The 12,108-nt window shown below is 37.6% G+C and overlaps 1 protein-coding gene across 4 annotated transcripts; it reads right to left on the bottom strand.

The window, feature by feature from the left end:
• Positions 1–6,101: 6,101 nt before the first annotated feature.
• Positions 6,102–12,108, bottom strand: LOC121075783 (CDC42 small effector protein 2-B-like). Of its 4 annotated transcripts, none has more exons than XM_040569379.1 (4): positions 11,507–12,108; positions 9,751–9,888; positions 9,205–9,306; positions 6,102–8,672 (listed from the first exon to the last, which is right to left on the bottom strand). In XM_040569379.1, the coding sequence occupies exons 2-4, from the start codon at positions 9,802–9,804 to the stop codon at positions 8,598–8,600; spliced, it is 231 nt and encodes a 76-aa protein (XP_040425313.1). In that variant the 5' UTR covers positions 9,805–9,888; positions 11,507–12,108; the 3' UTR covers positions 6,102–8,597. The 4 variants fall into 4 exon arrangements, with proteins under 4 accessions (XP_040425313.1, XP_040425312.1, XP_040425311.1 ...); XM_040569378.1 differs by having other exon boundaries at positions 9,751–9,963; positions 11,507–12,106; XM_040569377.1 differs by lacking the exon at positions 11,507–12,108 and adding an exon at positions 10,789–10,885 and having other exon boundaries at positions 9,751–9,963.

The raw sequence follows: 12,108 nt of genomic DNA, 5'->3' as shown, positions 1-12,108 counted from the left end.
CAGAGGGACTGTGCAGGTTAGAAATATCTGCAGTGAAAAACCCTAATGCTAGTTCAGGACCTGGGCAGCTCACATTCAGGACATCCATAAAAACTTCTTAGGTAATCTTTATTGACAACTTAAGTACTCCCTAATTTTTACTGTTAGCTTTAGTGTGCAACCAAAAACAGATGATCTAGTGTCAGATTTCTGCACTACGAGAAAAACTAGATTTTATTTATTTTTGTTATTTTTAATCACAGAGAAAAGATAATTAGGTTATAAAGACCTTCAAAGGCTGAGAATGACTTCAAGGCCTAAAAGATTTATTTATTTATTTATTTATTTACACCCCCCCCCCCAAGGTTTTCAACATGAAATTCCTTATTTTGCAGGTAGGGGAGAGGGAAGAATAAACAATATAGCTTTACCTATAATCAGGTTAAGATACTAAAAATCTACATCAAGAATTGCATCCTTCCTCTACTACCATAATTATTTCCTTCAGAGAAGAGAAGAGAAATGGCTCTCTCAGAAAAATCCCTTCCCTAACCAAAGCATCAACATGAAATAAAATCTGTAATGACTCAGGCATTCCTAAAGCATTTCAAAGTGTTAGGAACAGACACGTTTAAAGCAGGCTTTGAGCACATTAGTGAGAAAAAAGAAACTGAAGCTAAGTAACCATTAGCACAGAAAAGAAATTGCTTGGAATACTAAAATCCTTTTTGAAGGCATCATGAAATTATCATCTCCTTCTCCCGCCTGTTTTCCACCATATGTACACACTTACAAAACACAACTTATTTGACTCATAAGGAAACATCCCAAACGTCCTGTTCTCTCACATTGCATTAAGTGCTACTTATATTTATTTTGTTTTGTTTTTCAATATTTATCCACCTCTCAACTTTTAAATGAACTTATTTCAACCAACATGTCTTTTCTGTTCCTTTTCCTGTATCTCCTTATCCAGTTCAATCTGTTCTTCTGTTAGCTTCACTTTGAATTACTATCTGTTAATTTTGCGTGAAATACTGTAAACAGAAAATAGTTGCCTTGTTAGGTAGGCAGATTTGGAAGGGTGGCTATCAGTATTAGTTATTTAAGAGAAAACATATTGCATGATTTTTAAAGAACTAAGATTGTAATTAAGAGACTAGACTCTTCATGCTAAACAGTTATTTCATACAAAAATCAGTAATGAAGGGATTTGGGGTTAATTAATACACAAGCTTCAAAAGTAAGAAAGAATTTTTAATGTTGTGCTGGTTCTAAGAACTTAGAGAGAACAGTAACACAAATGCTGGATGTAAATATATTTATAGGAAAATTTATTAGAGGGTAAAGTAGTAGGGCAGAATAAAGCAGGTGGCAGACTTAACCAAAGCAAATTTTACTCTGTCCTATAAACTTGTCTCCTTCACTGTGAAACCTCTTGATTAAAGAACGCCATGAAGATTTTTTTCTGAAATATGCCAGCTCAGAGACGCATACCCACATGGCAAAAATGAGGACATAATGCAACAGCCTGATGGGACTATCTCCTGGCAAGAAAATGATCCAAAGAAATAGTAGGACTGGCATTTAAGAATTATTTATTCATGTGAACACATGCCTAGCAACTTCTCCCCGTGTCCTACCAGCCTTATCTGAACATCAGGTAATGTTAATATAAGCAATCAAGAGGTGCCTTAGTTTGCTGGACATTATGCAGCAGAGAGAATAGCCAATTCAAATGTATTTTCAAAGGTAATGTTTAAAGTAGTTAAGAGAAACTAGTGAAAGCTTTCCTCACATGCCATTATGCAGCAAGGTCACATTAGCATGCATTAATAAACGACTGTAACCTTATTTTTGAATTATGTTTTCAAACTTGTATCATGCCCTCAAAGGTATTGAGTCAGGTTTTAATACTTCCTGATGGTACAGACTGCAAGGGTAAACATGGATAATGCAGTTAAAAACATGCTACTTCCACTATTAGTATGCAGCTTTAGCATATGTTGAAGCTGGGCTTTTAAGTTTATAGGTATTAACTTTTTAAATTGGCTTTCTATCTGGAGAAAGTATGATTGTTTGGCCCGATCTACAAATCCTTAGTTTCAGAGGGCTCACTGTGAAAAGGTTAGTTACTGGTTATCGTTATAGTCTCCATTTACCTTTAGACTCTGCTCAAGTTACGTAAAAGGTGCGCATCTTTCTTAAGCACCAGCAAGATCAGTTGCATGTAAATAACTATTAAAAAAATCCTATAATGAAACACTTTCTCTAGTTCTTTGATGAAGAATCTGAAATTAGTCAGTCATCTGCTTGTACAGGCCAATGTCAGCTTTAAAAGCACACCAAATTCTCTCTCAGTAGTTTAAATGTAGATTTGAGTCCAGTTTTTAACCTTCAGTAAGCCAAAGCAGTCATACTAATTTCAGTTTAAAAGAATGGATTATTTCCTTCTGTATTACTTAAGATGCAAGGTCTCTCTATATACATATATATTAAACCACATATTATATATGCAATTAAATATTCCAGTATTGTACCATTTGAATTTTTCAAAATCTGAGAAAATGAACACTCAGCTTTAATATTTTTCCCGAATAAGGGTCAGCCCTTAGTAATAACCTTGGTTTTGCCCAGCTTGGATTTATATGGAAGTATCTGAGGAAACTTAAAATTTGTTATAAAGAGAATCTTCTTCTGACTTAGGTTGTTTTAAAACATAAAAGAAGGCTCACTGAGTAGTTTCAGTATAACTTTGTGGCCCTGATTTCATGAATGATTTACTGTAATGGTCTCAACTGATCACCTGGAGCTCAAAGCTGGTGTTCTTGTCCATCTTGACAACTCTCTCCTAAACGGGATTAAAACTAGGTTAAGAGAACTTCCTCCCATTTGAACTACTTTTTTGGATAGTTTTTTTTGTTGTTGTTTGTTTTTTTTTTTACACTTTGGTCACGCTACAGGATGTACAGACACAGAACAAAGTGTTCAGTAGCCAGACTGCAAGGCTTGGTAAGCTAATTAGGACTGAGTTTAGGTGATACGGAGTCCAAAGCATACCCTGCCACAGGTGTGCTTGCAGCAGTCCTAGCTCTGGATCAAGAACCTCGAGTTGTAGGCTCTTTTGGCACAAGAGCGCATTCTTGTAATGCCCCTCCCTGCTCAGAAGCGCTTTCACTGGTTTCTTCAATGCTTCTTTTCTTTGCATAGCATCAGGAGAAAAGGTCTTAATGGAAAGCTCTGGTAGCTGTGGTCACCTCCTGGTACCTCTGCCCACAGTGAGTCCAGCAGGAGGAAGTCTTCATCGCTGTTCAGCTCTGACCTCTCCACACTCTCCCAATGCCTGGAAAGAAACTGAGCATCAGATGGATCTAGTTAATTTCCCTGAAGTTTGGGCAGCACTGTGGGCTGAAGTCAAATTCCCTTCAGCACCAATAGTTGTACTGACTTTAAATTTGCTTAGAGGAAATGGTGTTGGGTGCAGCAGACTTCAGCATTCAGAACATCTGCAGTCTCACGTTCATCAGAAGAAAAAGTCACCTTCCAAACCCATACATGCCATCAGCAGCATGCAGCTGCTGAAAGCAAAGCTAGCATTTTGGGGTTCTCCCTACATGCTGAAGACAGCTTTGTAAGCCTCTGCAGGAAGAGGATACCAGCATCCATTAGAGTTGCATTGGTAGTGCAAGTGGAAGGGTATAAAGTCCCAGCTTAGTCATGCATTCAAGTTGCCAATTTCCTCCATACACCAATCACGCACACCTTACCAATATTTTTCCATATTGATGTTAAGAAAGCTGTCCTGTGCATTACGGGAAGCAAACATTAACTTGCACGTGTTCTACTCCCTGCTTGTTCCTTATAGACAAGTACCACAGCGTCTCTCTGTGGCTTCCAAATCTGCTTCCCTTGCATATCTAACTTTTCTGTAGCTCCCAATAGACCTGTTAGCCTCTCTGACTACCTTCTCCAGAGTATAAAGAATTAGGAAATAAACAAAGATTTTATTCTTTCATGTAGGAAAATAACAACATTGGCTTGGAGCTGCATGTGCTGATAAGTCAAAGTTACTCCATACCTTAAGGCTCTGTTGAAGAAACAACTCTCCAACATGCCAGTTCCTAGAGAAGCCATGCTCTGTACAGTACTAGGAAATACGTATTCTTACATATACACTGTAAACATGTGAATAATGACAGGAAAACCACTGTCATAAGCAGCCTGGGCCTTGTGTGCCAGACAAATCACTGTAGTTTGCCTGCAGAAGCACAAGTACCAACCATGCAGAGCATCTCTTTAGGTGCACAGGGACTTGAGGTACAGAGGAAAGTATCTAAAATTTTGAATTTCAATCATTAACTGCTATTCTGTGTCTAAAATCTGCTGAGCTAGCCCATATATTAACACAAAAAGGTATAGAGTTAAGGGTGGTGCTACAACTGCAGGGAGTTAAAATGCGAAGTCTCCCCTTTTTTAAAGTGTGTGCGCATATATATATAAATGATTTATTCCAAGCAGTCTTGCTTTTCTAAAAGCATTGTTATATTTATGGTTAGTCTTCATTTTATGCCTGCAGCAGAAGCAACTAACCTGCAATGTAACGAACCAGATCAATTCTTATTTCAGGACTCCACACCTTTGGTATTAACCCTGTGGCATGTGATTTATCTGTCATATAGATTTTAGAATTGAAGGTCTACCTTCAGGACTCAAAGCAGAAGCATAATCTAGTAAGCCATGCAAATCAGAGCACTGCCACTACTCTTTTTTAACCAGTCCCACTGAAGAGTGCTCTCTTGGGAAAAAAAAATGCAAAGAAAAATTAGGAAGGAAGATGTAGCTTCTATCTCATATTCCCCAATTGCCTAACTTTATCCAGATGATTTGATAGTACAGTGAATGAGAAATGCTACATGAGATTCTGGACTAACCACGTTTGCAGAACCACAAACTACCTGAAAGCCTTGCAGAAACCCACTCACCAGAGATCTTTTTAACATCTCTGTAACATGGCACTGTTTTCATCCCCTCATTTATCTCCTCTCCCCACAGCATTATGAAAGGCAGATGAGCATTCTTATCTCCCCCGTTAAGTTTTTATGGCACTGTCACAGTGATGATAGCAAAGTACATCCAAAGGCGATCAAGAGCAGCCAAGCAATCATCTCTAAATGGCAGCTTTGATTTTTTCCTCCAACATTACCATATTTAGTAACTTGTAATACATTTCATAACCATTCCTCCATGGAATTTAGCACTATTAAATTATGCTTATTCTTGCTGGTACAATAAGGTTAAAAGTATTTATTAATCTCAAACAATTATTGTCTATACAGAGTGGAAGTTACAGAAGCAAGTGATAGTCCACTATGGCGAGACCATACAAAGAACTAGACCTACATGCCTGAGTCCCAAGTTGCCATATTACAGGATAACTTGGAACACATCATGACACCACATTCTTTACAAAGCCATTCCAGGAGATTAAAGGACATATTAAGTTGTGAAAAATCAAAATACCTTTTCTCAATACTGACTACAGGTTTAAGCAAAAGCATGGAATAGTTAGTAAAGCCTACCAGGGACATCACAAGGTAAGACAGACAGTGTTTAAAATAACAGCTACTTCCCCTCTGCCCCTTTACCTTTAAAACAAACAAACAAACAAAGGAAAACAGATACAGTGATGAGACTCTGGCAGACTACATATAAAAGACTTAATCCTATACCCCTTGTAAGCTACTTCATTTCTGACTACGAAAAGATACCATAGAAATTCCATCAAGTCACAGCAGTAACATTTCATTGCCACATTGCGTTGTTGGTGTAAGGTTGTCACAGCCTACAAGGTAGATTAAGAGGTTTGACCCTTTGGTGTCATTTGCTGTTTTCAACTTGACTGGAATAAAATAAACAAAAAGCCCCAACAACAAAAAACCACCCCACACTGAACAGCCCGTATAGAGCAGTTGACAGAGCCTTGATGGAAAATTGTGCTCTCTAGTGGATAAATGTGATTTTGCACAATAAAGTTTCAAACCATGCTGATTCATCCACCTGACCAACAGATCTTCAGTGCAGAGAAAAATATCAAGATTTTGACAATATGAAAAGAGTGCAAGTGCCTTGTTCAACAGATTTATTATAACCTAGATAGGTTTATACCGAGTTACATGACAGACTAGAGCTAAATAAGACTTCTAATTATACAAAGAAAATAACCTGAGACCTCCTTTTATGCTTGTTTACATTTAAAAAATAGTGGCACTTAATGCAATAACAAAACTTTTTTTTTTTTTTTAATAATATGACTACTTGGTTAATTTTAATGTAGTCCTAGATAATACTGTATAGTCTGATGAATAACATTTTTACACGAGATAATGCTGTTTGGTTTACAGAATCAGGAGTAGGATTTTTCTACAAATAAGCTGAATAAAATTATCTCTGTTGATTTATTTATATCAAGAAGAACTATCATGATCCCCAACTTCTTTATTTGTAGTCATGCATACACCACTCTGTTCTTAAACATACTGAATGAGTCTTCAGGAAATACTAACTCTCTAGTTCGTTTTCTTGTAGTGTTAAGAAAAATATAACCCATTTTCTTCATCACAGCTGTCCTATGTTTATTTTTTCTTGGCAGGTATGGACTAATGAACACATGAATTCAGTTTAATAGCAGATGAATTAGAATGAATTTTTAAAGAATAATTTGGCCACTTTATGCTTCCTCAACAGTATACAGAATTTAACTTCTTTGAACTCTGCATCCTAAGTAGGTTGCTGGAATAAGTCTGAAGTTAGAAGACAAAAATATGAAAGTGTTTAAAAAGCTAAGTTTATGGTTAATGTGCTAATTTTAAAAGGTATTAAAATATGGCATGTATTTAATTCAAAAGCAAGGATCTAGAAAGATGTGGGACATTAGATTTCTTTTACTCTTTTATGTGGTTGCTGAATGCGATGATCAGCTGTTGACTATTACAGCAAGTAGCATTCTCTTCCTCTTTGGCCCTTAAAGATGAAATATGGGAAGGAAGCATGGGGAAAATGTTTCTTTTTATAATGCATACAGAAACCTACCTTTCACGTTTTAAGTTACCTAATGTACTCAGAATAGGCAGCCTAAGACTTAAGCAAAGCCAGTTTAAAAAAGTATCATAAGCCACAAACATAATCATAGAAGTTAAAAATCTGCCTTCCAAAAATCTAGCTGGCAAATCTTTTGGTTTCTTGTTTTTCATGAAAAAAGTTTAATGCATGATCTTACGCCTAGAGCAAGAAAGGGAGTGTTGCAGTGACTTTGGGAATAACTGGTGCTGGTTTGGCAGTAATTTAAACAGTTGTGTTTAGTTAATCCCACAAGAGCAAACTTCACAAGTTTCTGCACTGACAGTTATTCATAATTTTAAGTCAGAACAGTTGTCAGTGATGTGATAAAAGGAAAATCTCTATTTCAGCAGTTTTGTCAGTTCTTAGTTTTTCTATTAAGTGATATAAGAGAGAAACTGTAGTTTGGGTATGGCTAAATATCCATATTTATGAAGTGCTGGAACTCTAAGAGACAGTTTCCATTTAATATTCTCCTGGCTCTATCATTTAAACCATACTTTATTTAACCCATATAATTTAAAATCATATATAAGAAAAACTTCAGTTCATCTAAGAAAATGGTTTTGAAATTAAAGAGACAAAAACAAGTGATACCCCTTCCAGTTCTGTGCAGTTATTGTTACAGACAGGTAATACAGAGAGATCTTAAATGTATTTAGCTTAAAATTCAATAGTATTCATGCAAAATTAGCATAAAGTTGTGAGCATGCTGCAGCACCACTTCAAATTAACTGATACCTGATATCATTAGTTTTGTTGTATTAATAATACCCTGTCAGTTATACTAGTGCACATACAGAGGGGAGGCAGGCCAATAACTGAGAGAAATGCTTGTTTTTCTAAGCCTCATTTGGGAGTGGGTAGGTCTGCAAAACCTGCCTTTTTAGCTACAAAAGCGTTATCACAGCAAGGCACAAGTTTCACTGGGTTTTGCAGACTCAGATAGTTACATCACATTAGAGTTGGTTTGCTATTGAAAGTCATGGAGAAAAATACTGAAGTATAACTCAGTAAATTAATGCCTTAAGTTGTAAGCCATCCAAAAATTAGGTCAAAAGTTATGTTATAGGCTACAAGATCCTACTTAGATATTCAATTTAACCCGCAAAGGAAGTACAAATGTGTTATCTTGCAATTAAAAATAAGTCTTGTTTCTTGAGGGGAAGAGAGAGAGATACCAAAACCCCAGACAATTCATGCCAACTTCCAGTCCCATCCTACAAGACAACTCTGAGGATTTTGGAACACAGCCAGGAAGTCATCCAGTGACAAATTACTGTTGCTACTACAACGTGGTTGCTACCACGACAGACCGTTTTTAAGAATAATTGCACAATAGCTTCTGAAGGAGATGCTGGAAAAGAACGCAAAAGCTCGCACTGACCTATTATAATTCAAGTACTCTCTCTACTTCATGATAAAGAGGCTTTAGAGAATATGAAAGCACAGTCCAGGAGATCTTCTTAAGACAGGGCAAATGTCAGACTTCTTTCAATTTCCTATAGCTCAGCAGTTGCAGAAGTGCCATTTGTGTAACCACCTTTAGACTTCATGTGGTCCTGAATTGATGCAGTCTAGAAGAAGAAGGGGTAGAGTGAGTTAGAATTAGAACATTCATCTTACAAAGTCAGGTGGTCAGAGCAATTTCTAAAAGCATAAATTTGAAGAAGCAGACAGTGCTAGGTCCCAATAGCAGTGGGGAGAAATAGCAACTAAAAAAAAAAAAACAACTTAGAAGTTCTGTGTTAAGTCAGTGCACGAAATGGGTATTGCTGTCCAAAATCCAACTGTTCTTACATCTCTCAACTTGGCACAACTTTGATTTTGGGTGATGTGAAATCTGGACCTAGTATCAAGTGCTTCCACAGAATCGTTATCCCAAAAGGTTCTCTTCACATGTAGAGACACTGGGGAAGTCAGACTGTCTTGCGGAACGTATCTTCTACAGTATCTTATGCTTACAAACTGAGGGGCAATTCTGGGGGGGTAGGGTGAACACAAAGACAGATGTTTTTTCCTTTCATGATATTATCTAGTACTTTAGTATCTACTGGCTTTACAGGGTACTGAGTTGAGATTCCTGCTTATCCAAGAGCGCACACTTACTGATGAAAAGTCACTACTCATCTCTCTTGTCCCAACATGCGCGTTGTGGACGAAGTTCATTGGTTCTCCTATCATGTTCCGGTCCAGTCTCCGACGCCTCTTCTATAAAAACAAAGGTATCTTATCTACTCAGAAAATATGAGGCAGCTTTCAGACAGAAACAAGGAGCAGCAAACAAAGAAAAAAGACAGTTCTGACCCCCCAGTGACTCCTTGTGGCAAGCAGGCTGAAGCTTCATACTGGTCACACTATGAGAGGGTCGAACTCACCTTTATTACTGCTACTTGATTTTTAGCAAAAGCTTTCTTGAATTTTGGAAAAGTCAGTCCCCTACATATAGGGTCTGAGAACTGCAAACATTCATACAGGCAAAGCTTCTGGCAAAAAGTGTATAAAGCTTAAACACAGCATAACATATCCATTCTTAGCTTTTCCATTACTTAGTCCAATTTAATCAAAACAACATGATAGTAAAAGTGTTTTATATTATAACCAAAAGATAAAATTACAAATGTGATAAAAGATGGCAGTTGCGCATCTACCTACCGGCTGGGGTTGTTCACCATTGCACCAGTTAAAACAAACCAGGAATTCAGTCATTTTATGTTTTCAGTAGGTTATACGGTCTTGTTATTTAATTATTTCTCTGGGAGTTAAAGCAGTACAAGGACCAAGATGCAGTTCCTAAAGTGAATTTAGGAAGGAATTGCTTGAGCAGATTCACAGATAAAGATCACAGAAAGCATCTGATGAGTATACCTAGAAAAAAATTATTTAATTTATACTAAAATATCTAAAATTTTGTAACAGTTATTGAGCAACAGACATTTCAATGAGACTGAAACAAGTCTGTAAGAGAACTGTTTTAGACATACCTACATAGAGTAGCAGTATCAATTTAAAAATCAGTATGTTCGCATCAGAAAACAGCATGAAGAAGCATGCACATTTATTCCCAGTCAGAGAGTAGAATATATTCTAGTTTCTTTACAGAAGCGTAATTAAAGCAACGCAAGAATTAAACTAAGTCTTGTTTAACAGTCAATGACCCTGTTGTAACTAGAGCTGGCCAAAGCTTCTCAACTATTTAGTATTTCCAGAAAGAACAGCTTAGAAGCACAACAGACTGAACACTTAAGCTTCACAAATATTTGCAAAATAAAGCATTCTTACATCTTACATAGTTGCTCTTCACAGACACAGAGAAGTTCAAAGTAAAGAGAACTCTATAACTCTAAAAAGCCATTAAACCAGAAAAAAAGAGCTTTTTATATCAGCAACAGAACCAGTTCATCAGACAGAGCCCAGACCTTCCCAGAACACGTAGAATTATGAACACAGCAATCCCAAATCAGAATCATAAACAGGAAACTCATGGACTATACATATCCTAAAGCTATGATAAAACCCAACAGTGTAGTCTTAGTGACCTGTTTATTTTATTTTATTTTTTTAACATACATCCCCCTTCAAATCAAGCTCAGGCATCTATAGTAGCCTTTCATATCAACTTTTTCACACCCTAGAGCATTAAAACAATGTAATAACAGGTCAATTTACTGATAAGTTCTTTAAAAAGCTTACAGCTTAACAGAAGTTGTAACACCATAAATTCAGCCTTTCTAAATCAATACTGAAGTCTTCACAAACTGCATAAACTCCCCCTATCGCAGGCATTTCTTATGTAGTCCCACAATTACGTAATTAGTACATAAATTTCTTTCACCTTTGTAGTTTTATTTCACTTTGTCACTTCTCACACTTTAAGCAGATTTTTTTTAATTTCTGCCATTTATCTTTCAAAGTGTTTGAGACCTTTGCTTCCTAGCTTTAGGTGGTCTATGTGATACATTATTGAAGAAATTAAAACCTTCATTTTATCCTGTGTGGTTTTAATACAACTCATTAGCTGGCTAAATTATCATTTTTCACCCCACTTCATCCTCTCACAAAGGCCTTTATCACCACTGGTGTCTTGTATGGGTGCAGCAAAGCAGGGACAGTGGTCCCCACAACCACAACAACACGCAGAAACCAAAGCTTTTGCCCACACTTCACAGAAAGTTGCAGACTATTTGGGTTTATTGCATATTAAGGAGATTATCAAATTTTCTTAAAAATCACAAAGTCTGTCACTGTACTCTAATAACCTATTTTGAAAGCAGACTTACTGGGGGGGGTGAAATGAGTTTACCAGAGTCAAATTAGACATGGGAACATCCCCATCCCAAAATAGTGGCCGTACACCCGCTCTCCTCCTGCTGTATCCCACAGCCTTCAGCCTCAGCAGCACAGCACGTACCTGCGTATCACCCACAGCTCCAGGCGTCCTGCCGGGTACCACCTCCTCATTCAAGCACTGGCAAGCAGCCAGCTCCTGCCTCAGCAAACCCAGCACATTTGCAGCTGATATTCCTTGATTATAATCCTGACAGCTAAACGAGACCACTTTGGTGTGAATCCGCACCCAGGGACGATTCCTTTGCTCAGTAACTTGCTGCAGAAGTCTATCTGGCAGTGCACTTCATGCTTATCTACAGGTGTCAGAAAAGGAGAATGAAAGCCAAAATGGTGCTCTGGTTTGGCGTGAGATTTGTACAGCGATGCAGTTTTCTCAGCGCTACCCATCCAGCCTGTGGCTCACTTCCACTCCTGCGGCAGCCCTGCAGGTGTCATCCTGGCAAAGAGCAGCGCTAAACGTCTTCCTGTTGTGTTCTGCAACGGGGCTCTTCTTTTCCTCTGCATGAGTCAGGGTGTCATCCTCCCAAACAGAAATGTCCGCACAAGGGTATGGGACACCACCTTCCTCCTGGAGACTCAAGGTTTCCACAGTAACTGGAAGAATTTAAAAATCTTAATGTGCTCAGGCTCACCCAAGACTAATAAAAGCCAACAAGAATCCCA

This window comes from Cygnus olor, chromosome 11, assembly GCF_009769625.2.
Source record: "Cygnus olor isolate bCygOlo1 chromosome 11, bCygOlo1.pri.v2, whole genome shotgun sequence".
Lineage (NCBI taxonomy): Eukaryota > Metazoa > Chordata > Aves > Anseriformes > Anatidae > Cygnus > Cygnus olor.
The sequence above is the reverse complement of the archived record's forward strand: the minus strand, read 5'-3'. Positions and strand labels throughout refer to the sequence as shown.